Below are 27,210 nucleotides of genomic sequence, written 5' to 3' on the forward strand. Positions count from 1 at the left end.
CATTATTGGATGCACGCTTTTTGGTGAATATTGTGAAAATTTTCAGGAGAATAAAATGTAAGTTTCCATCATCTGGGGGGTGGGCGATAACTGCCCCTACCCCCACGCTGCACACGACTATGGTTGTCATTAAGATGGTGTTTCGTAGAATTGTTAGTAAGATCAGTGGTGTCATGAGTCGAACATTATGGGGGGGAGGGGTCAGATATGGCGGATGGAGAAAAATCAGCAGCCGTTTTCGACTATAGCCGTGAAATACTAAGCAGCAGCAAAGGAACAGGCATCAGTTAGAAGTTAGATTGGATTTTTATCTGTCCCACTCTTCAGCTCCCGAATTGCTCTCAGCGGTTTTTTTTTTTCCTTTTTTTTAAATTTGAATAGGATTCGTTTCCAATGGTTCTATACAATAGCTTTTACGGGTAACCGTTTTTATGTCAATGCTGGAGGATGCCGTGTCGTTTTCCGAAATATTCCGAAGTATATCGCACTTTCATTCGAAACTCACATCTCCACAACATCAGTCTTCTGGGTTCTTCCCCCCCCCCAAAAAAAAAAAAAAAACACGAGAGAGTATCCGAATCGCTCCGAGAGTTTTCAGATATGATTGCGTGGGTTTCGTTCGGGGGGGGATAACTCTGATATTTTAGGTAGGGGATGGCCTTTATATTATCATCCCCAGAAAATCACGGTAGGACGTGATAATAACAATGATTAACCATTGCAAGTATGATCATGATGATAAGGGAGGAGTAGTAGATGATGGTAGAGATGATTATCATAATACGCATGATGACCATCAACAATTTTGTCACATATTCTTCTTGAATGAAACCAATCCTTTTTGGAGACTGTTATAAAGAGATGGATGGAGAAAGAACAAACCAAAGAACAAAATGTTCACATTTATATTTTATACATGACATAATCTTTTCGAAATTCACTCCTCCCGGAAACACGAGGACGGGACATCCCAATTTGTTTTACCACCCTTTTGAATATCACCTCGTTTTGTTAGTATTTCTTATTCAAGTGATGTTATGTAATTAGAGAAGATACAAAGGGAATTAGAAACCGAATCTTTAATGAAGTATAAGAGGGAAAGAACTCTGAAAATCAGTGTCTTTGATTTGACAATTTTTCAGGTTTACATATATTTCGGCTCGCGCTTCGCGTTCGCATTATATGTTGTAAAAATGAAGCTAACCTGAAATACCCAACACCCCCCCCAAAAAAAAGAAGACACAAATAGCTGTGAGATCTTCAATCAGCCACAATGTTGTGTTAGTCACCCCCCCCCCCTCAACCAAGAATATAGAATACTAATCGACACCCATGAATAATTAGGTATTTGAATCCCTGAGTGTTGACGGGTGGTGCAATATCCTTTTTCTTCCCTTTTTTAGGGGGGCAGAAAAGGGTCATCAAAGTTGTCGGGGTGCTACCCCCCCCTTTCCCGGTACAGCGGAAGGGAAAGTTTATTCCCATACCATGAGAAACCCACTTTTGTCACTGTAGGTAGGTTTAGATAATTTACTTTTATTTGCACAGGACACCTGGGGACCGTTTCATCAATTTTTTTGTCTGACAAGTTTGTCAGATCTGACATCTTTCCTTGATTCTGATTGGCTTAGAGGCACTGTTACTAGTAACTGTCGGATAAAATGGGACTTGTCGGATAAAACGTCTGACAAGTCCTTTCATGAAACGCTCCCCTGGTATCTCCATATTAATTAATGAGCTTCTTTCACAATTTCGAACTAATATTGAAAAATAAGAATTTGGTTAAAAGAAGTGTTTGCGCAGAGCCCCACCCCGCTCTGCGCTGTGATGGACTACCATCGATTAAACGATTGTTCCATCTCCAAATATAATATTTCTTATAGTTAAACTGTGTCATCGCTTCTTTTTTATTCGAAAGCTTAAATTTTAGACGTTTTTTTTCTGAAATCATTTAATTATTTTCATTTTGAAAGCATTGACCAGACGAGGGTGTTTGTTACTTTGTTGGTAATTTCGTAATGAATTTATCTTTTACAATTTTATGATGTTGCACAAAAAAAAATCGAAAATGAAAATGTGGGTTTACGTTCTTTGTTGCATATTAAACCAAAGGTAATTTCAGTGCCGAATACTTGCATTTTTGTTTGTAACTAAGTATGTTCCTGACAACCATTGAAATATTTCAGTTTATTATGATTTCAATATTAAAATTCAAAGACAAGCAAGAGTAAATTAATAAGAAATATATACAAATACTTACCTCGACATTATATTAGAACCAGATGTTATGTTTTCACAATTTAAACAAAAAAGTAATTTGAGGTCGAGTCTGCAGTCATTTTTTAAAGATTAATTGTTATTCTATTTAAAATCGCTCGGTTGATTATCAGAGATCTGCAGGGACCTCCAATTTCATATTATGAGTTTCTTCATTATAAATCAAAGTTAAGTCTGTGATGATTTCAGAAACGATTTTTTGTTTTGTTTGATTATCTCAAGTTTGCAATTATTTATAGTTGTCACAATTATTTTTTGCTTTAATATATCCAAAAGTCTTGAAAAAAAAATTGAAAAAGAAAATCATTGAGAAATCGAAATATTAGCCTGGCAGGCAATTTAATTCTTGTATTTGAGGAAGATTAAACCTTATGACATAACATCTTTTTCTAATACAATGGCTTTCTACATCATACACTCCAGCAAGTCGACCACATCTTCGATGGTCGGTCGACTAGTGGGAGGGGTCTGCGTACACATGACACCAATGGAGTTAAGCTCAGCGATGTCAGTTTCATCTCCCATCAACTTCAGAAGTCGTCCAAGTTGGTATACATCGCTCATGGTGGATGTGGCCTCATCATCAAGGGCGCACTCAGGAGCGAGGTGGACGAAGTTTTCCTGTAGATTAATACAAGACAGGACAACAAAAAATCACATGCATTGTCTCAACCATGAGATGAGAGACTAAAGAAAGTTTCAAAATTACTAAATAATGTAGATATAACATAGGTGTAAGGATACGATGTCAAAGTCTCGTGCAAGATTTTCTAAACAAAGTAGAACCATACTTACATTTCTCCTGTACTTTTCTTTCCTGTCATCAGAAAGTAGATAGAAGAAAGGCTTCGTCCTTGGAGAGACGAGTCCAAAGTCGATGATCACTGCCTCCCACTGACCAGTCTGTGTCTTCCTTAGGAGGCAGTTGTCGTCCTTGAGGTCATTCATGAGGAACCCCATCTCATGCATCTGACCCAAGGAGGTGGAGATGTTGTGGGCGAGCTTAAGCCTGTAAAGAAAAGAAGGAATGTCAGTTTCCCATCGGATAATTAAAGAACTTTAATTGGCATCTTACAAAAGAATAATAATATACCACGCTGTTCTCAAGAACATTGTCATTATGGCAACTACATGGATGATAAGGCTAGGTTGCCAATCTAATCAAATATAGTTACCATTATATTCGTAAGATCAATACCGTTGGCCAGTTATATCACAATGTATAACTTTAGTGATATACCTACAGTTCATGCAGTATTTTTTAGGTGTGAGGTTAACTATTCGACATTGAAATAAAAATTTTTTTTCATATTATAATTTTCTAAACATGCTAATAGAAATTTCAATATAAAAGTTACTCACCATTGCTTTTTAGTCAGATCTAACTCGTCCATACCTCTATCCAATGTCCAAGACTCTCCATTGGTCACGTCACCGATGAACTCCATTGCTAGGCCTACGTAGCCTGGACTTGTCTGGAGACATCCCAGGTAGCTTGGGAAGCAGTCATTTCGACCCAAGGTCTCTAAGAGGTCAGCTTCCTCAAGGATGTAGGCCATCTATCAAGTTAAACAAAATAAGAGGATGTTATCAAGTTTCTTCTTCGTTGTAAGAGTTTTTTAAAGGCCCACTACAGACATAATATTATTTGGAATATTGAGTTCACTCGAAACGATCATATCCAATCAAGAGTAGTTCTTTAGTTACCCTGGGTAAACAAAAAATCGGCCATATTAGGATGAATGGCCTGGATGCATCTTTAAAGAGATTAAAGAGCTTATAGAAAATGAGCTTACCTGTCTGTTCATCCCATCAATGTCAGCAGGGAGTTTGAAGTTCTTGACAGCAATGGGTTCGTTGGTGATCTTATGCCTGTAGAGATGGACAGTACCGCTCATACCACTACCTAGGATGACATCATCACCTCCTGGATGGAAGGACTTAAGGTCGTCCATGCTCCATACTCGAGAGATGGCTTGGGCAGTGCTTTGGCTCACGGTGGCTACAACCCCACCCACTGATGGTGATCTGCAAAAGACAGACATTGACGGTGTAAAAAAATATGCATTCTATATCAATTTAAAGATATTCCCTGACAATTAAACTATCAACTAAAATTTCAAAGTGTATCTATCATGACATTACTTTGAAAGTCTTACCGTGGACTAGGAAGAGGTGATGAAACAATAGCCACTGAGCTCTGAACGGCAGGATTGGAAGAAGTATGGTCGCTGACTTCAAGCACCGAACCACTAGACAGCTCTGGACCTGGTGTTGGTAATCTATGATATAAAATAAAGTAAACTGGGAACATTTTCGACATATGAGGGGAATTACTAAAATAATGAATCTACACTTCATTATTTAGTAAACTTTGTAGATTTGTGTGCATTGTAAATTTTGAAATAATAATATATGTTCTGTTCTTGTTGTATGTATTCGGTTAGAAAAATTACTCATAGGTTTTTAGCATTTTGCTTTTCAATTGAATCTTCAAATAAGCACATATTATTTGAAAGTGACTTCTTCCAATGGTTATGCTCATTAGCTTACCCAGTAGGCACAGCTAAGGTGTCAATAGGTGCTATGTCGGGTGTAGTGGTGGGACATGGTGCTAAATCAGGTGTACTAGAGGGAATGGAGGGTGTAAAGGGAGATTCTGGTGTAGAAATGGAAGAGGTGTTGTTGTCAGATTCTCCGGTGTCAGAAAGTTCCGAGGAAGATGTTTCGGAGCTTGACTCGGAAGAGCTGAGGGATTTGATATGTATATTAACTGATCAGTATTCACGTTGAAAGGTTCTTTCTTTATTATTTCATTTTATTTATGTTTTGATTTAATCATTATTTTATATCAATCTAGAGGAAAAAAAATCAAAACATCTTTTTGAAAGGAATCATTTCTTACCAAGAGACACTCAGAGTCTGACTACCGACAGGAGAAGAAGCAGCGGCAGACTGAAGAGTCAAATCCTAAAAGTAGGGACAGTCGAACATAAGAATTAGATTAAAATCTTGTTGATCAAATATAAAGCTTTAATAAGGATTTGAATTTAAATCTTTTGAGATTGAATCTAAAGGTTATGAATAAATCCTCGGCTGATCCATATTCTCAGCCGATCTGGATTTATTTGAAATCCTTGAAATTTAGAGTGTTTGATAGCTTTGATGGTAAGGTAAATGTCTACCATGGAAGCCTTGGTTTTATTCGGCTGCCAAGTCGTTTTCTAGTGGTTATTTCATGAAACGGGCACTGGACTCAAATCACTGTATTTGTTAATTTTGTATCTTTACCTGGAGTTGTTGAACAGCGATGTTTCGCTGTTTCCTAGCCTCGGCTAGCTCCAGCTCCAAGATCTGGATCTTCATGGCTGAGTCGAGGTGTTTCTGCTCGATGGTCTGAGCCCTCTTCTCAGCAGCCAGTCTCTTCTCCTCCACCTCGTGAAAACCACGTCTGATGGTGTCGACGAGTTCATTGACGCCACCTCCACCATTCTCTACGTCAAACTCTGATGCCAAGTCCTATATGTAAATTATGACAGAAATATACATGTAGATTACATGTTTACGATAGCATTTTATTTTGTTACTTCTGCCCCCCCCCCCCTTCAATCAAGTCCAATCAAAGAAGACTTAGTCAGCTTTCAGATGTCTTCAAGTACAAGAGAAAACGAAACATTATCATCTGGCGGGTTTTTTTTTGGGGGGGAGGTTTTTTGGAGGGGGAGGTCGGGTTCTCCCCTAGAATTCGTAATAATCATTGTAAAGTTATGACCATAACGACTAAAAGTTAAATACAATGTCAGCAATATTGTTATGTCAAAGAATATACCAAACCCTAAACAATATACTTACAAGAAGCTGTTCCTTAATTTGAAGTATCTCGGAAGAGTTCTTTAGGCATTCTGTGAGGAGCTTGCCAGTTAGATGGTTGGCTGGTGGGGACGTCTGAGATGGAAGGGGGATGGTTGGGTCACCGTAAGACCAACACAGCTTCTGTTGTTATTTAATTGAAGAAGGTAATGTGATAAGGGGGAGATCATTGAGAATGTAGTATGATTTGATGATGACGAAATTAAGAGTCAGTAAATCACTGTCTAGATTCTAAGAGGTGCTAGTTTGGTTAGGAAAATTCAGCAATTCTTTCATTCATATTTTCATTCATTCATTATTTATGTAGTTATTTACATTTATTCATTCATATAATTGTTTGCTTTACTTATTAATCAATTAATATATTGATTCATTCATCTAGGCATTTTTCATTTATTTTTATTTATCATCTATTTATTCCTATTATTCCAACATTCTTTCATTCATTTATCGTTTCATTAATTCAAATTTCTATTTAATAAGATGATTTTGAAAAAAAAATAAAAGGGGACTTAGAATTAAGAAAAAGCAATGACCATTGGATATTTATATACCCAGTTGTTGTGTTAGGCAATATTATTGAGAACGAAATTGGAGAAGATTACTAACTATTGAACTCATATTTTTTGTGGATTTCCCAGATAAAAAAGAAGGCTTCAAAATTTAAAGTGTCCGGACACCCAACCCCTTTCATACTTTTATTATCTATTTTATATGTCTTATACCCTTAATATATTGTTAATATTGTTCTGTTGGTATGTGTTCTGATATTTTTTTCTTCATCATTTGCGATAAACAACAAACAGGGACATATCATGGCGTGGCTTTAATATGGCATAAAAGTGATAAGGATGACCATGCAAAGGATACATTGAAAATTAGAAATAGAGGTTAAAAGAGTTAAAATAGATATAAACAGCGGGTGGGAACGTAAAACTATGTCGGAGAAAATGCCTAGCATTTTTTCATTTGTGTGTTGGATGTGTTACAGGCCTAGATACCATCGAATTCACTGATTTACATGTAGTGATTAGATAATAGAATTTTTGCTTACATCCAGGGAGTTCTGAGGAGGACAAGCTGAGGACCCGATGCAGGGGAGTGGTCTTCCCAGGACCCAGGGGTGTGGGGAACGAATCCGCCCAACGCAATACATCGCCAAAACGTTGTTTCAAGTGATAGAATATAGAAACTATGATCTAAACAAAAGGGATACCGTATTGCGGATAATAAAAGAGATGTAGCATGAATATCTAGGGCCTAGATCTAATATATTATTACGGAAAATTTAACCATTGAAATAGGCACTTCCCCGAAATGCATTTTTACACGAGTTCACACGCGATTTCTATTCTAGGTCAGCATCACATTTCACAAGGAATACGTCACATTTTTAAAGTTAAATAATTTAAAAATTACTGCATCAATATTCTTAAAATTTGCTCAGTTCATTTACTGGTATATACTGATAATATACTAACCTGGCGAGATTGAATATAAGGCTTTAAGAGTTGAAAATAGTCGATAATTGCCAAAATAAAATTGACAAGAGTTCTCGAAACGCAAAATTTGCAAGAGAATGATGGTTTGTTGACATTAGTTACCAGGGCCAACAAAGTCGGGAAGTGCGTTAAATTATGCAAGCGTTGTTTAACAGTAATGCGCTAGTACGAGCGCAAATCCAGCCTAGGCATATAATTACTTGCGCTAATTAGGTTATGAAATACGCATGGCTACTCCCTTTATTACGCAATAAAGTACACTTAATGACGTCACTGAAATATGCAAAGTACTTTGGGCTGATAAAAAGCGACTCACTGAAATAGAAATTATATCACAAATGAAATGTCGACTTACCAAGTTGCAAAAACTCGACGTCTTTTCCTCTGTTTTCTTCTGCTCTGTTGAGTCTTTCGAATTTTGCCAACATAAGGTGATATTACCGATTGACTGGTTTACTATTAATATTGATCATTTTGTGCAATAAGTCATTGACAATAATGTTACAATCAGTTGCTAGGTTTTGTGATGGGTGCCCAGGCATTGTGTAATGAATGAGGTATGTCACCACCGGTAACAGGCGTACAAATTGGGGGGAGGCTTGGGGATAGGGCCCCAAAAATGTTTCTCAACCAAAAAAAAAAGGAGAAAAGGTACGTGATTTCAAGGGAAAACTCGGCTGAAATGTGATAGCTTTTTCCGGATATCAGTAAAAATCCATCCCAGAAGTATACCATTTTATATTTCGTAAAAGTTAAACTTTAACTTTGTAGATTTTATCCCCAATACGCCATGTCGGCCCCTTTTTTTGGGGGGGGGTTGGTTGGTTATTTGTGTTTTTTCTTTCTTTTTTCTTTTTTGCTCGTTACACTACTTCTTCCAGCAAGTTATTCCGGTAAGATCCGAGGACCACCTTGGAACGAAAGGGGGTTTTAGCGTCTTTACAGCAACAGCAGTGACATGGATGCTCTTCATTATTGAGGAGCAGGTGCCTTTGAAGGTTCCACATAGATTGTTTACCCCCAATGAACCCAATGGCGAATCACCAAGAAGCTCTTGACCGAAGACTCCCGCAGTGGGGCATCTAGTTGCCAGGCAATGCGATTAACATTGAGTAAAATATAGATACCAGTAAATGGATCCATAGCGGTAGGCTATATTTGCCCAGTCCAAGGTTGTCATGTTACATCTTCAGCAACTGCATCTGGGTACGGTCGTTAAAGGAGCAGTACGACATTCCGGTATGATCGTAGATCTTTAAAAGATCAGTATAGGCCGATGACATTTAGGATTTGTCGTTAAACGAAACTCACAAATATCCTAAGGGATAAATGATGTTTGAATGTTGTAAGTTGGTTTTAATGAAAGCAGAAGAGAAATAGAGCAATGTGGAGGAAGTTTCTAACGCATGATTACGAAAGCATATCGCTTTGTCTATGCAATCTGGAAGAAAAATACAGCAACAACAACTAAGCATTATGCTTAATATCTTTCATCACTACGGGAAATATAATTACACTCCTGCTGAAAGGAATGTTTGAAGGAATCACTTTCCTCTATTTGGTATCCAGGTTAGAAGTTAAAACCCGAAGTGCCAACTCCGCCAATTACCAGTACTATATAGCGTTCTTTTTTTCGAATGTGTGTGGCATTGATGGGACAGAGTAGGTGATCTATAGCCTACATTCCTATGGGTTCTTTGTGGGTGATAGCCTAATCAATCAACCCTCCATGGTGTAGCATCCAAGAGGAGGTAAGAGGGGCGTATGGCTGGAACAAAACAATAGAAAGATAATAAGGTGTCCGATATTAAAATGTTTCTATGTGAAATTCGAAGAAATTGAGGATTTGGGTTTCCTGCGCGAGGAATTACACTATAACATTTAATGCCTTTGAATGGTATCTTTCACAGATTAGCGCTCCACAAAATATGTCTGCATATTTTACTATCATTCTGTATGGAAATGTAGGATTATATTCCATCATTTTAAATACAATATATTCTGCATAAGTCGACTTTCCATTTGTCGAATGATCGACTATTCAATTCAAAGCATCTGGTTGGGTTACTGTTTCTATCGCCTTGCACCACTAGCGGTCTCGTCAGTTGGCAAAACAGCTATGGTCGCCCCCTTTGAATCTATCTTGAACATACCGTGAATGTTATAAGAGGAAGGTCATGGTGTATGCGATGAGAAGATAATTACTCTCAAGACGATTTAATTACCCCCTCTCTCTTACACGATGTCATTCGCGTGTGGTGGTTTGCATTCCCCGTTAAGGAACGTCTGGTTGACGACAGGAAGAGACGTTCAGAGATTGGTGGTATGGGTAGTCATGGCAGTGGGGGTAGTGGTGGTGAAGGGGTTCGGCACTGTGGCGTATCGACCACTTCCAACAAATGAAAATCAATTGCATCACGCAATAAGCATAGGTTATTCCTTCTAGGTGTTCACCAAACATGTTCAGGGAGTGAATAATAAGAAAAGCATAGGCTTAAACCACGGTCTTTTTTATGAAAAATTCAAAAGGCGTCAGTTGTGCCATTTCATTGGGCTGACCGTACATAAGGGGCCTGTTGCATAAAACTTTTTACCTGAGAAAACTCTGGTGAAAACTAAGGTTAGTCTGATTTCTGCCATTGACTTTAACACAGGGCAAAAACTCAGGTAAAAACAACCTGAGTTTTCTCAGGTAAAAAGTTTTATGCAACGGACCCAAGGTTTCCCTTTCTAGTGTTACCTTCTGAGTAATCATGTCTATTTTAACACTTGCCTTGATGGGGGGAGGACTTGGGCCATGGAACGCCAAAACTGCTCACGACTGGGGAAAAAAGAAGTAAAGAAAAAAAATGGGATGAAATGTGATATTATTGTTTCTGTTTCTGTTTGTGGTAACTCCCGTAGGAAAGCATTTTTTGCTGGTAAACGCCAAGCTGGCATATAACCAATTACCTATGAAACGTTTTACGTCTAGGTTAATCAGTCGTAGTGGCTGACGTTATAGACGACAGATATCACTCTCGGGCCTTTTTATCAAAGTGGAGACAAAGGCAGAGTTGGGATTCGAACTCACAACCTTGCGATTATGAGTCCAATGCTCTAACCACTGGACCACACGACCCACCTCAATGTGATGTCAAAATCTATCACAAGTTTTTATTTTGGTTATTGATTTAGAGGTCAAAATCTGTGCTCGCTTGCTCCATTCTCTCGCAGCTTTTGGGGGGTGGAGGTAGGGGCGAATTTGGCCCATACGCCATGTCTGGCCCCCACCATGTTGTCGGCTCATTATTATCCTATACTAGTATTGTGTTAATGTTTATACTGTATTATAATGAAAAGAATATAATAACATGAATTGAATTATAGTTTGACCTCAACGGTCATCCTTACATGACAATTCGAGAAATATTCCGATGTGTTTCCCCTTTTATTTCTATTATTGTATTTTTCAGGTAAACACAGCTTATGATCACCCTTCATTGGAAGCTAACATTCAATTTGTCGTTGTTAGGATTGTACTACTGAACAGACAGCAGGTGATTATCCCTTTCAAATACCAAGTGATTCTTCCATTTCTTTTTATGATTCATGTAAAGTAATTAAAAAATTATTAAACGCAATATCAATTTTTATATTGATATTTAAACGATTTATGCCCGTTCTTCAAATTCTTGTATTAAAACTTTGTGCATTTGGTAGATGCAAAGAATAATATTGTTATCACATAATGGTTTCTGTAAATAGACATATATAAGTATGGTGTTGTTGGGCTTCTAATTTTAATATCAGAATTGTATATTTACAGTACTTTTTATTGTATATAACACATTTTTTATTTAAACTTTAAAAGTATGTGCATGTTCATATTTCTCGTGTAATGTAATAGTAAGTAGTAATATTTTCCTTGAACATGCAGAAGATTAGGAATCATTAGTTGTTGCGTAGCGATTATTGATGGTCAATTGATGACAAGTGTTACTGTCTTGCCACCCAAGTTAAAGCAAGTGGTGGCAAGACAGTAACACTTGTCATCTCTACAGAAGCAGATCTTGCCCGTCTGACACAGTGACTCTTCAAATGCCTCATCTTGCTTTCCTAGTATAAATCATACCTTTAATTATTATACAGATTTCCACTGACAATCTTTGATTCCCTTTTCAATTCATCAAAAAATCAAAACATTTTTAATCTCTTACATGTAATTCTAGACTTGTAATTTAAGAGATTAATTGCATGACTGTTCCCCCAGATACTACAATGTATTCATATCGCTGTTGTTTTATTCTTTACACATGCTACCATTTCTGCATGCCATCACTATTTGTTACTAAAAGATTAAGGTTTGCTGACTCTGTTATTCAATATTTGCACTGCATTTTTACATCCCTTTTCTGTAGTTTTACTCTTAGATACATAATTATATTGTCACTGTTAGATGTACTTAGCATTCTGCTCTGTCAATACCTACTGTGAACGATGAGAGTTATGTATTACAGGAAGAGGCTGATAATGACTGTATATATGTAACACCAGAAGAATTTTCAAATGAAAACTCTGGTAAAACACATGGTTTTTCACTCCTCCATTTAAATTGCCGTAGCTTGCCAAAACACTATGATGATATAACGTCTCTACTGTCACATTTAAATAATTCTTTTGGTCTTATAGCATTTACTGAAACATGGTTGGACAATGGTAAAAAAGATGAATTTAATATCAATGGATATAAGACTGAGAGTAAATCACGAAATAATAGAAAAGGAGGAGGAGTTGCATTTGCCATTAGAAATGATGTAAGATACATCATGCGTAATGACATCTCAGTATTCAATTGTTATTGTGAAAGCCTTTTTATTGAAATTTTAAAACCAGGAAAGAACATTATTGTTGGTGTCTTCTATAGACCACCTGATAAATCACATGCACATTTTATGGATACTTTAGGTAATATTTTGTCTACAGTTCATAATGAGAAAAAAGAATGTATATTTCTTGGAGACTTTAATATTGATTTAATGAAATTAGATGTACAGAGTTCTTGTAATGAGTTGCTTGAATTATTTTACTCATATTGTTTTTTTCCTTGTATTACAAAACCAACAAGAATAACTAACACCACAGCTTCATTGATTGACAATTTATTTACAAATAGTATGTGCAATATTTCCACAGGAATACTAACCTGTGACATATCTGATCATTTGCCAATATTTGCCATGTTTGATTTTAAAGGTATATATGAAGATGAACCTGTTACATATAAACATCAAATTAATGATATCAATATTTACTGTTTTCTGAATGTATTATCTTCAACTGATTTTGATAATCTGCTTTGCAGATATCAGGAAGAGCCAAATTATATGTATAAACAATTTATGGAGTTTTTTTCTGAGACTTATAATAAATGTTTTCCTCTCAGAAGATTAAAAATAAAGAAAAATCATAAACCATGGTTTAACAAAAACCTTAAACAGATGTGTTCTAAAAAAAATAATTTATATAAAAGGTATATTAAAAATCCTACGTCTTACAGAAAAGAATGTTATACTAAATTTCGAAATTCTTATACAAAACAAATACGTGATGCAAAAAGAGATTACTACTTTTCTAAGTTTCATATGTTTAAAGGAAACATTAATAAAACATGGAAAACAATTAATGATCTGTTACAAAGAAAAAGACTCCATAAAAACACCTCTGTATTCCAATGTAACGGTTCACTTATTAGTGAATCTAAGAATATTGCTGAAGGTTTCAATGATTATTTTAAGAATATTGGTCATGAAATAGCTGGAATGAATAATAGTAATACTTGCAACAACTTTGAATCATTCTTGGGTAAAAGTTGTCCCTATACAGCTTATTTTTTACCTATTACAGAAAAAGAAATAGTTAATATTGTTTTATCTTTCAAAAATGGAAAAGCTCCTGGTTTTGACTCTATTTATTGCACTGTTGTCAAAAGAGTTATACATATTATTTCTAAACCACTTTGCAGTATTTTTAATTTATGTATTGAAAAGGGTATTGTACCTCAAGGTCTGAAAGTTGCTAAAGTTATTCCTATACATAAAAAAGGACCAAAAGATTTATTTAAAAATTATAGACCTATTTCCTTACTACCACTATTTTCGAAAATTTTTGAAAGATGCATCTATACACGACTTCAAAAATTTCTTGATAAAAACAAAATTCTTTTTAATAAACAGTTTGGTTTCAGAGCTGGACATTCCACTCATCATGCTATCTTAGATTTTTTAATGAGTGTGTCTAAAGCAATTGAAAACAAAGATATTATCATTGGACTGTTCTTAGACTTTAAAAAAGCATTTGACTCCATTAATCACAAAATACTATTAAAAAAACTTTCTCATTATGGAATCCGTGGTGTTACTTTAAATTTATTTCACAGTTATTTGAGTAACCGTAAACAATTTACAGTGTTCAATTCTATAAACTCTAATTATCAAACTGTATCTTGCGGTATTCCGCAAGGATCAATCCTCGGTCCCATACTTTTTTTGATTTACATTAATGATTTAAATTCAGTATCTCCACTATTAAATTGTTTGTTATTTGCAGACGACACCAATATATTTTATAAACATAGTGATGTGGAATGTCTTACTCAAAACTTTAACTCTGAACTTTCAAAGGTTAGCAAATGGGTTGAAGCAAATAAATTACAACTTAATTATGAAAAGACCCATGTAATGCTGTTCAATGCTCCAAAAAATAGTGCAAAAGAAGTAAATATATATATTAATGGCAACTTAATTCAACATGTAAATACTACACAATTTTTAGGAATTAGTATAGATAAGGATTTAAAATGGAAGACTCATGTTTATGAGGTCTTAAGGAAAGTTTCCAAAACAATAGGAATAATGAGTAAACTTAAAGACATTTTACCACAAAATATTCTTCTTACATTGTATAATTCATTGATTTTACCTTACATATCTTATTGCAATATCATGAATATTGTTTGGGGATCCTGCAAGCAATACTTACTGAACCGCATCTTTCTTCTACAAAAGAGAGCAGATCGTATAATATGCCATAAACCCTTTCTAAGTCATAGCAGACCTCTTTTCTTGAAATTAAATATACTCCCAATTTCTTTACTACATGATTTTCAATTATCTGTTTTTATGTATTCCTATTATAATAACCTTTTGCCTAATAATTTTGACAACATTTTTCAAACCAGTAAAGATATACATACATATAATACTAGAAACTCAGCTGATACTCGTGCAATATATGGCCATTATTCTTTCTCAAACAACATATTTTTATGTAGGGGACCCATTATTTGGAATAAGATCCCTCAAAATATCAAGCAGTGCAAAACCCTTCAAAGCTTTAAAAGACATTTAAAAATACATTTCATGCAGAAAGTCTAATAGTAATACTGATATAGATACAATTGTATACTTTTGTTATGTTTGTTGTTCTGTATTTCCTGATGCATTTTTTTTTATTGTGTTGTTTTGTGTTAATTTCAGGATCACTAACTTATAAGTTCCTTGTAACTTCTCAGTGATCCTTCCACTATTCTTGAATATACTCACTTTTGTTATAATGTATTTTATTGAAATATTTATTCTTCTTGATTTGTATGTTTTTTAAGATTGTGGTAAATAAAGTTTCAATTTCAATTTCAATTTCAATTGATCATCATCCTTTTCACTTTCTTTCTCCAGTCGAAATACATGGTAGTAGAGAACAATGCTCCGGCCAGTTTGACCAATGTCTGTCGATGGGCAGCTACCCAGACCACACGTGATGACTCGGCCCCGGAGCACCACGACCATGCCATCTTTATTACCAAAGAAAACTTCGGACCAGCCGGTAGGTATCTTCCACTTCTCCCTGCTTGAGAAATAAACACAGTATTCACAGTGTGTTCAAATTGTGTTCATAGTACGGAGTACAACGTGGTATCTCCACACTGTAGAAAAGCTAAATTTCAACATTGTGAATCACAATCATATACACATTGTCCGCTATGAACTTGTAACATATTCGGACTTTTCGCATTTACCACTGATACACTCTCTACAACGCACCAATTCCTTTGAAAATACAAGCATAATCACAATGGAGATCTGAGAGGCTTTTGTCGAAAGTTAGTGAACTGGAACAGCATCGGAATCCCTTGACCCTGGACAATGACATATTTGCAATTGTTCGTCCGGTGCAAGTCTTCGGATGATCTGCTGTCCCAGTCCACCAACCTTCGACAAAAGCCTCTCAGTTTTCCATTGTGCTTTTAATTGTACATGTATTTTTAAAGGAATCGATGCGTTGTAGAGAGTGTCTCCATAGTAAATGCGAAAACGTCCTGAGAGCACTCTCACGGTAACTGTGTTCCCAGTGTGAAAACATCTTTACATTGTTGAAGTTATGCGTTTAATCATTGTGGATCATATTATCTTCAGATAGTCCACGACTTGAACATTCTGTGAACACACTTTGAGACGCGGATAATTATTTCTCAGCAGGGCTGGGTCCTTTATGAATAATTGTAACATGCAAGCGTATCATTATAGGTTTGACTATGACTTTACAGAGATGTGACTGTTTAATAAATGCATATAGCTCAATAGCAGTTACTTTATCCCTTTTCACTGCCATGACCAATTAGATTCCTGACACAGAAACCACGATCCTATCTGTGGAGGGTTTCCAAAATGAAAACTGGCTAATTTGTGTTCTATAGTAACACCAATAAAACCGACTCCAATCAAATAGCTTTGACTTTCTTGAGTCGGTTTTTGCCAATGTTACTGTGGCATCAAGAAGAGATCAGGTTGAAACAAGTAACGAGTGTCGAATCAATGTTGGTTTGAGCTTTGAAGTTTGGCTCAATGACAGTCAGTTGGCTGTATGACAGTCTTTGTCAGTCAATCCGCAATATCGGTGGCAGCAGTGGGATGATAGGAGAACTGTAATAACTTAGCAAATCTCAAATATTATTTAGCGTTTTTGTTAATATTTCTTTGTTTTTACAAAACAAAAATGATGTGAAGATAATAAAGAGATGACTCTGACTCCTGATATAGGCATAAAAGGAATTTCTGACCCAAAGGGGACAATTTTACCGTTTATAATTCACACTTTCCCCAAACTTAAATGGATGTTTTCTACCGGAAGTGGGACAAAGCAATGAACAGAAGAGTAACACTGTTCCCATGAAAATATCATTTGGTCGAGGAAAACTGTAACATCAATACCTTGAATTGTCAAAGATCTAGTTTATCATCATGACTAAAAGACAGCTGCAATGCCTCGGAAATGAAATATGGCTATATGGGAATGTCTCTGGAATCTCCTTGATGTCGTTACAGAGTAGCAATTTAAATTTCATGACAGATTGGTAACCCCCTGCCAGCCCCATAATGGTCAGCTTGACTTTCACAAACAAATGAACTATTTCTCCTCATTAAACTTGTAAACATAGTCAAGATGGATCGGGGCTTCTGTAAACTATGTCATTCCATGGAAATGTTGATACAATGCAATAATTGTACTTTCAGATAAAAAATCATCTTTGAGTAATGAGGAAGGGTACGTGCCAAAAGACATGATAGATCTCCTTATATATTTCTTTCAGAGAAAGACAGCATCCATTTTAAATTAAAAAAAGATTTTTAAAAAATACATTAATGAAGGATCGGGGAACCGCTTAAAAATTACATAATATGAAAACAAGTACATTACACCACTCTTAATTCCTCAAAGATATATTTATGCAATATCTAAAATGTAAATATATATATATGTCAATACATTTTAAGTCAAGGAATAAGCATGTTTAATCGTTATATCAGAGTATAATAATAAAGCTTTGTTAATGGTTTCAATCTGAAACATTTTTCTCAATAATTATTGACTCGCCAAAAAATCACCTGCAAAACAAACCTATTAACTCTACATCTGAACTCGTTTTATACCACAAAAAGCGCATTGTAACCTTTGAAAAAGCACTATAATATCCAGTAATTACTGTCTGATTATTTGTTTTATTTTGAAATCGAAATTTCCATGACTTGTCTCCTGCAGGTTACGCTCCTGTTACTGGTATGTGCGCTATCACAAGAAGCTGCTCTCTAAACAAAGATGAAGGTCTCTTATCATCATTTGTGATCGCTCATGAGTCGGGTCACGTGTAAGCTTTCATCCTCATACTCCATCTATAATTCCTTAACATAATACTTATGAGTAAGATTGTCTTTTCAAGTTAACTTAAATTTTGAAGATTATGTCACACTTAAACGATTATAATGAATTGTTGTCCCTGTTACAGTGACAAAGTCAGTTCCTGTATATCGCATCTTTTATAATATTAATTTTCACCCTCAGTGCGATATTCCATACTTTCATAGTATAAATATCACAGTGCCAGTATCTAGTTTACAGAATGAATGGTTGTGTATTTTGTGTATATACTTTGACGGTAGATAAATGATGATGTGTGGTTACCTTATACTGTGTATAATATTTTGTTTTAGGAATCGTCAAAGATGTGTTTTTTACATTTCTTTTTTATTTTTAATTATTTTCCTGTAAAAGACAAGATTATATTTTGACTACCATTATATACTTGTTATACAATTGAAAGAAAAAAAAAAAACGTGTACCTAATGTGAAATCAGGGGAAAGAAAAGATGCATACATATCAGATTTCAAAACAGTCTCTTTCTTTGTAACTTTTGTTTAAATTATTTTTAAATTATCCATTTTTGTCTCACCTGCGAAGCAAAGTGAGACTATAGGCGCCGCTTTTCCGACGGCGACGGCGGCGGCGTCAACATCAAATCTTAACCTGAGGTTAAGTTTTTGAAATGACGTCATAACTTAGAAAGTATATGGACCTAGTTAATAAAACTTGGCCATAAGGTTAATCAAGTATTACTGAACATCCTATTAGAGTTTCATGTCACATGACCAAGGTCAAAGGTCATTTATGGTCAATGAACTTAGACCATGTTGGAGGATTCAACATCGAAATCTTAACCTGAGGTTAAGTTTTTGAAACGTCATCATAACTTAGAAAATATATGGACCTAGTTCATGAAACTTGGACATAAGGTTAATCAAGTATCACTGAACATCCTGCATGAGTTTCACGTCACATGACCAAGGTCAAAGGTCATTTAGGGTCAATGAACTTTGGCCGAATTGGGGATATCTGTTGAATTCCCATCATAACTTTGAAAGTTTATGGATCTGATTCATGAAACTTGTACATAAGAGTAATCAAGTATCACTGAACATCCTGTTCGAGTTTCAGGTCACATGATCAAGGTCAAAGGTCATTTAGGGTCAATGAACTTTGGCCGAATCGGGGGTATCTGTTGAATTACCATCATAACTTTGAAAGTTTATTGGTCTAGTTCATTAAACTTGGACATTAGAGTAATCAAGTATCACTGAACATCCTGTGCGCGTTTCAGGTCACATGACCAAGGTCAAAGGTCAATGAACTTTGGCCGAATTGGGTGTATCTGTTGAATTACCATCATAACTTTGAAAGTTTATGGATGTGATTCATGAAACTTGTACATAAGAGTAATCAAGTATCACTGAACATCCTGTTCGAGTTTCAGGTCACATGATCAAGGTCAAAGGTCATTTAGGGTCAATGAACTTTGGCCGAATCGGGGGTATCTGTTGAATTACCATCATAACTTTGAAAGTTTATTGGTCTAGTTCATTAAACTTGGACATTAGAGTAATCAAGTATCACTGAACATCCTGTGCGCGTTTCAGGTCACATGACCAAGGTCAAAGGTCAATGAACTTTGGCCGAATTGGGTGTATCTGTTGAATAACCATCATATCTCTGTTAGTTTATTGGTCTAGTTCATAAAAAGTGGACATAAGAGTAACCATGTATCACTGAACATCTTGTGCGAGTTAGAGTAGTATTCAAAGTCAGCACTGCTGCTATATTGAACTGCGTGATGCAGGTGAGACGGCCAGAGGCATTCCACTTGTTCAATTATACAGTCAAGCATAATTGGTGCTAACTTGGTAAATTTGTTTACAGGTTTTGTAACCTTCGAAAAGTAAACGATTGTGGTGTCTACATGAGTACTAGGCAATTTACGGTACAAGTGCAGTTCATTTTAGGCATTGTTTCTGTATAAGAAACGATCTAAATCTGAAGTTTAGATTCCATAATATGGAAACGATTATATGAAACTCCATCAAGACACGACGTCTTCTCTCAGTTTCAATCAAAGTCAAAATCCGGTCCCACAGCAAGTGGATTTGTAAATAGAGAAAATCAAACGAGCATATTATGCTGACAAGTCCTTCAGAGTCGTATGTGAAATAAGAATGTTTTGACCTTTTAAAGTCTGCAGATGAGTGAGCCGATGATGAACCACAAATTTACAATTTATTTTATTATTGTATGAAATATTATTGAATAAAAAAATACGAATTTATTATAATTATATTTCGCATAATGATATCATATGAAATATTTCAAACAATTTATTTTTTTGACAATAAGAACATTATTGATTGATTCATAATCCGTTACAACAGTGAAAAATTCACATGTCCACCGTCATGACAGTGGAATTAAAAATCATTTGGATTTTTGTGCATTTTTAAGAGGGAAAAATTAAATATTTCTTGTTATAAAGTGCAAGAAACACTGAGTTTATGACATTGGGATAAATCCGTGACGTCATACTGAGGGAAAGAAAATAGATCACCCCCCCCCCCCCCTTGAACAAAATGTTCACTGCTCGGATTTATGCCAATGGTGTGTGACATCGTCATTTCCCTTGTTATATAGCATATTTATTGTTTTTTTTAAGAGGCCAAACTTTTAAAAGTCACAACGTGCTTTATTTCACACCCGACGTTTGCCGGAACTTTCAGAATCATACCTATTCTACTTTTTCTCTCTATTTATTCAAATCCGCAAGTTGATAAAATGGGCGTGGCCTAAATGAATTTTCAGTTACCCAAAAGGGCTTCCACTGTGGAATAATATTAAGAAATTCCATAGAGCAAATTGCCCCAAGATTTAGAAATATTCTTTATTTTACTCATGTAAACACCACTTTTGTGACTTACCACAATTTTCTGCCCTCCTCCAATCTCATCAAAAGTTTTGGCATGGAGCACGACGGCCAAGGAAACACGTGTGAAGATGATGCGTCTCGAGGTTCCATCATGGCGCCCGTCGTCATATCGACTTACATTCACTACTTCTGGTCGAAGTGTAGTCGTATCGAGCTCAACCGATACCTATCGTGAGTATCCGATACCCTTTAACCCCCTTTCTCTCTTCCTTCCATTCCTCCCGTCCGTCTTCTTCTGCTTCTAATCCATAGTTTCGGGATGGAACACGACGGCGTCGGCAACACCTGTAAGCGCGACCAGTTACAGGGCTCTATCATGTCGCCGGTCGTCAAGGCCACTTACACCCGGTACTTCTGGTCGGTTTGCAGTCAGTACGAGCTTCACCGGTATCTCTAGTGAGTAGGTTCTGCTTTGTACATCCGGTTTGCCATGTGGATTCGGTTTTACTTTCTTTCGGTTTTCGTGTCATCCGACTCACCCTCGCATCCGACTTATCCGTTCATACGATAGTTTCTCTTTCAAACTTTCTTTTCGTTTTGGGTTTTTCGTTATTTCATTTTCATTTGTGAGTTTGAAGCATGGTGCTTGGTTTAATGGTGTTTTTTCTTTGAATGATCTAACTTGATTCCTATTAAATATGTTGATCTTTGATCGTTTGTTCCTGTTTGTAACCTTGTATATTCGTCTACTTGTATTCAGTGTTGTTTTTTATAATCCCTAGTTCTTTATCATATTCAGTTGAATTTATAAACCCATTTCATTAACTCTTCATTGTTCACGATGTATTGGTTAGAGGAACACTAGATCAATGGAAAGGTTTTCAGAAGAGGGAATGATTGGTCTGAACGAGGAACGCAATCTTTCGTAGGAGGGGAAACTGGCTGCAATGATGATGATGGTATATGAAATGTTCTGTGTGTAGATCATTTCGTATTCTTTCTTACTCCAATGTGTACCTTGCGCCATATGAAGCAGAAGGTTTTCATTAAACCACGTGGTGTATTAATCTGTGAATCATTTGTTTTCACACATAGTTTAAGTTTTCTCAACCATTTCATCTCGTGTTCAGTTGGGAAATCATGTAACAAAATATTCATCATAATATTCAATGCGTGTTCTGTCGATATTGGATCTTACCTGTGGATCAAATTCTATCATTGCTATCCTCGTGTAGACCCTCTGTTATCATGTGACTCGTTATTTGTGTTGTGTTGTCTTTGACCGATGTTTGTGTCTGGTTGTATTTGGTTTTGCTCGGGTTTGCTTTCTTCTGACTTTAACAATCTATGGGTGTGTGCATGTATTACAAATCAGTAGAACAGTATGTTTGACACGGTGGACCTACATTGAAGGCATCCCTACTGGAATGACGCACAGTGTGTACACATCATGCCCAAAGTGTATTCATGGTATATTTAGTGTGTTGACAGCGTGTCCACATTGTGTTCATAGTGTCTCCATTGTACATTCAGTGTGTCCATAGAATGTTCACTGTATATTCAGTGTGTTCACAGCTTTTCCACACTGTGTTCACTATATATTCAGTGTGTTCACAGTGTATTCAGTGTATATTCAGTATGTTCACATCTTGTCCACAGTGTGTTCACTCTATATTCAGTGTGTTCACAGTGTATTCATTTTATTAACGGTCTTTTGACACGGTGGGACACACAGTGTATTCACATTGCGTTTCCAATTTGTGTTGACAGTGTGTTCATAATGTGTTCAATATGTGCTCACAGTGTGTTCAAATTGTATTCATAGTAAGTCCAAATAGTGTTCACAGTGTTTTACGATGTGTTCACACTGTGTTTATGTTACAGACTCTCTATGTGATTCACATTACTAAATGCTCAAATTTTAGTGTAAGAATTTACACTTTGGACACATCTAGAGTGTGAGTGGCCACAGTGTGTTCATATACAGGACTCTATGAATATGAGATTTACAATATTTGATTTTAGCATTGTGAAAAAACAGTGTAAAAATGCATGGATCCGCATCATGTTCCACACTGTGATTACATTTTTTATACACTGTGACACTATGATTTTTTTTTAACATTTCGTCATTCATTTTACTTCGTTTCATGGAATATAACAAATATTAATGCATGTCAAACACTGGATAGAATGTAGTTTTGTTGTACGAACAACATGAGAAATGATTAACATTCACCAGGAACATAACATAGTTATATTTACACTGATTTCCCCCAAAATATACGCATGGTCTGATTGTCGAAAAGCAAGAACATGAATTACTGGAAAGAAAAATACTACTACTACTAATGATAACAATGATAATGATAATAAAAAACACGAAGCATATCATTAAATCCATGAAGATGTTTCATGTTGTTTCTTTTCACCAATTAACAACATTGATAACATTTACTTTTCTGATAATTTTAGAAGCACTTACAAGACTCTGAATATTGAAACGGTAATCCGTACTCACTTTAATTCTTTGTTCTAGTCGGTACTATTGCTTGTGGGATGATCCTTTCGATAGCGGATATCCAGAGGTCCGGCAGTATCCGGGACGGCGCTATACAATGGATGAACAATGTCGGTTTGATTTCGGTCACGGCTACCGCACGTGTACCGCGGTAAGTGACAGTTTTTGGAGGTGAAATCTTTTAAGCGGCAAGCTTTGATAATCGGGAATGTGATTTATTTAAAGCCTAACAAGCAGAACAATTTCCTTCAGAATTTGTATGACAATGTAATGTACATGCATAAGTTAAGAACATGGATTTCTTTAATCAAAATCTGAGCAAAATTTTTGTTGAGAGTTTATTTGACACGTCTAAAATAATGCGTTTGATCCCTTAGGATTTTTGTAAGGAGAAAAATTATTGATACCTATGCATACAACTAAAGTTCTTGAGAATATCAATTATGCAGTCGAAGGAATAAAGATTATGATATGTGAGTAATTTTATGGCAGTCGTTTTAACAATTTTTTAACGTTTCTCAATTTGAATGAAATTCAACAGTTTTATTACAATCCATGTCAAGAATTATGGTGCATGCATCCGACCAGTTACAACTGCCGTACACGTAACGGACCACCACTGGATGGGACCGCCTGTGGTCCGGGCATGGTAAGGTGTAGAATATGGTCACTATACTGAAAGATCCCCGTGGAATGGAACAAGGGTGTGCCTTCCGCTCACAAATATAGCTGTGAAAAAATGTGATTAATTTTCTGGCTCCAAAGATGATGCAGTAAGCTATGTAACTAGTCTTAGGTGAACATGGTAAAGAAAAGTCCGGGGGAAAAGTTGAGCTTAATATGCTGTGAGCGGAACGTCGAACCCTTATTTCATTTATGGGCTTTGTAATTACCATGTACTAACCAACTTCTCATCTTTCATTTTCGCTTTACCCGACCGGAAACAGTTCAATGATTACGACAAATGCGACCAACTGTGGTGTATGCACTACCGCAAAAGATATGTATGTCGGACTAAGAAAGGTCCGCCGTTAGACGGCACTGAATGTGGGCCGGGAATGGTAAGAAAAATGGTCGGATTTCCCGACTAGAGGGGGCGCCTGTCCGATGATGATGTGGAATTCCGTAAGTTCTTGATAGGATTATGGGTTTGCTTTCATATTAGACATTTAGAGGGATTTGAATTAGACCAACAATGTTCACAGAGCCTATAGGTCTTCTGAATACCGATGGTGCCATTTTTCTGAAGATTTTGTATGTAGTTGGGCTTGCAGTTGGATTTAATTGTTTCAACCTTTATTGAATATTTGAAAGAGAAAGCTGAAGATGTAAAATAATATGCTTAAGAAAGATGGGCAAAATTTAAAATGAGGACGCTATAATATACCATAGTATCTTTTGGTATACATAAATTCAACCAAGGGTGAAAAGTGCCAGGATGTCAAAAGGGAATGTCCCTCTTACATTAAGATGATTCCTTATTGGTCACGAAAATATAATTATCATTCCACCTTATAGAGAAAATAATCTTTATATTTATTATCTTTTATTTGGTTTCTTGCTCATTAAAGTGACATATTGTAGATTTCAGAACCTTATTTATTCATTTATTTTAAGAAAGAGAACCTTGCGGGTTAAAACAGTTCCTGAATTCCACATTGTCTCTGATTGGTCTGTTTTCTCTATTGAATTCTGCACGAGAGCACATTGCATTGATCCGTGTGGTTTTTGCACATTTATCGGAGTACTACATCAGGCAAACTGGAATGAAAATGCAAAATGTATATATGATTATGATATATTCATTAGATATATATATGTCTCCGATTTGTTTAGATGAAACAACGAAGAGACAGAAAAGCATGACTATCATTTTGATTATTTCAATTAAACTATGAATAGAGCTTGTAGTGAAACCGAAATTCACTTGGTATGTATGTGCATGAAGCTCGTGTCTCGTTTGATAAATTGTGCATGAGTTGCATCTCGATATTTCTTGATATCATATTGCATATAATTGCTCAAAGAGTCGGTCGTTTAATAAATCAGCATTGCGTCTTTATCCAACAATGAACACAAATTATGGCAGCGAATTCGTGTGAACAATGAAAGGTTTTGGCCTAGTTTATTTTTCCTAATTCGGTTTTCTGACGCGCAAACTGACGCTGATTGGCTTAAATTATTAACCAATAGCGTTTGTCATTTGACCGTGATCCTCACGCCGGTTTGGGAACTCGGTATTTGATGTGTTCGTAATATCTTTGTCAGAGTTGTTCTTGCGAATGAACTGTATACATTTCCATTCTTACTAACTTTGAAATAAGAAATATTTTGACGATGGACTATTTTGAATTGTACTGTTTTGAATCTTAAGTGGATTAACTTAAATATGACTATATTTTTAAACTTTGTTTTTGCTTCATATTAGTCTAGTTCGTTTTGTTTTCTATTAAAAAGTGGTAGACCTACATTATGTGTGCTTATTTTATTTAACCATTTTATTGTTCATTTTCTTTATGTTTGCATCTTTTCTTACTTTTCTACTTATGTAACTGTGTGTGATTATTTGAGGGTTTTTTGTTCTCATATTCGATTTATTCTATATATTTGTTTATTTTGTTTCAGGCAAAAATGAACAAATATAATAATGCTATGATAATAGTAAAAAAATGATTTTAATGATAATGATGATAATAATGATGATGATAAATATAATGATGATGATTATAATAATAATAACAATAATAGTAGTAATAATGAAAATGATAATAATATAATATGAATACAACCAGCCAGTGATCCGGAATAGCCAAAATGTTTGTTCATATTGAAACTTCCTCCCTTATTTGCCGTTGGTTTACAAACATAATAATAATGAAGAAATAAAACTTGAAATGGAACACATCGATTTGATAACATGAAGCAAATAATAGCTTGTAAATCAACAGAAAATAAAAACTAAACTTTGAAGATTCCTACCGGAAGGTTGAGAATATATTATTCCAAAAACAAAAATAATGATTCATTTAACAATTCGGTGCTTTATTTTCGAGGAAAAAGTTGAATTAGCCCGGATTCTGTAGGGTCATATAATTATTGTCTAGCAATAATTCATATTAGAAAAATATTCACACATCGTTCTGAATTCACAGGTACACTGTAAAAACTGGTGTTAAAACTGACACCAATTGGTGTTGTAATATACCTATAGGTGTAAAACTAACACCACCAATTTAACACCGGTGTAAAATAACTAGTGTGGTCCTCTATGTACACCGGTTAACACCACATTTTTTGCTGTGTAGTTAATCGGTATTTGCGATTTTAATTGTTAGGCTCTCCGATACTTTTCCTTCCCTGGATTTGAAAATGAATAATATGCTACTTAAAAAGAAACAAAATTATCACAAATTTATAGATCTGCTCTGTGTTGGCTTAAGGAAAGGTGAGATGAACGCCCCCTCCCCTTCTCAAAACATCAAAAGTTTTTGTTTCTTCGATCCTGCACCCGAACACTTTCTATGTCCTCTATTTTCCGCCCTTATTTTGAAAAAAAAAATGATGCCGCCACATGATCTGATAAAATTAAAGTATGTCAAACTGCACATTAGTGAAGCACATAAAATTTGCACTCATTTTAAAACAAAAAACTTCTTCTTTTAACTCCTGTCTAAACAGTGGTGTGTTCAAGGAACTTGTAGGTATTCACAGAATCAGATCGATGGTCATTGGAGCGCGTGGACTGGATGGTCAGAATGTTCTTATTCGTGTGGTACAGGTACTAAGTACAGGACAAGACAATGTGATAACCCAAGGTAAACATATTTGTTTATATATATATTTATTTATTGGTTGGTTGATTGAATGGCTTGGTTGATACATGTAGTTTGAATACTGACTGATTGATTGATGGATTGGTGGATGTATGGATGGATAAAAAGTGAATGGTTATATGACAGATTATCTATTTGTTATATTT

General features: G+C 35.6%; 2 protein-coding genes across 4 annotated transcripts in view; one reads left to right on the forward strand and one right to left on the reverse strand.

Moving 5' to 3' along the window:
- The window catches only part of LOC121432030 (A disintegrin and metalloproteinase with thrombospondin motifs 3-like), an 80,558-nt gene that overhangs the window by 40,840 nt on the left and 12,508 nt on the right, over positions 1-27,210 (forward strand). The window contains exons 6-12 of one of the 3 annotated variants that reach the window (XM_041629848.1): positions 11,105-11,188; positions 15,365-15,512; positions 17,727-17,832; positions 20,798-20,941; positions 23,250-23,382; positions 24,179-24,292; positions 26,910-27,046. In XM_041629848.1, coding sequence (XP_041485782.1) covers positions 11,105-11,188; positions 15,365-15,512; positions 17,727-17,832; positions 20,798-20,941; positions 23,250-23,382; positions 24,179-24,292; positions 26,910-27,046 — 866 coding nt within the window. Of the gene's footprint in view, positions 1-11,104; positions 11,189-15,364; positions 15,513-17,726; positions 17,833-20,797; positions 20,942-21,022; positions 21,167-23,249; positions 23,383-23,772; positions 23,881-24,178; positions 24,293-26,909; positions 27,047-27,210 lie in introns of all 3 variants that reach the window. The other 2 variants (XM_041629850.1, XM_041629849.1) reach the window with 2 other exon arrangements.
- LOC121432032 lies at positions 2,665-4,166 on the reverse strand. Its single transcript, XM_041629851.1, has 3 exons — positions 3,640-4,166; positions 3,073-3,286; positions 2,665-2,898 (listed from the first exon to the last, which is right to left on the reverse strand). Exons 1-3 carry the CDS (start codon positions 3,834-3,836, stop codon positions 2,683-2,685), a joined length of 627 nt encoding a protein of 208 aa, XP_041485785.1. The 5' UTR covers positions 3,837-4,166; the 3' UTR covers positions 2,665-2,682.

The sequence above is a fragment of the Lytechinus variegatus genome, chromosome 18 (genome assembly GCF_018143015.1).
Source record: "Lytechinus variegatus isolate NC3 chromosome 18, Lvar_3.0, whole genome shotgun sequence".
Lineage (NCBI taxonomy): Eukaryota > Metazoa > Echinodermata > Echinoidea > Temnopleuroida > Toxopneustidae > Lytechinus > Lytechinus variegatus.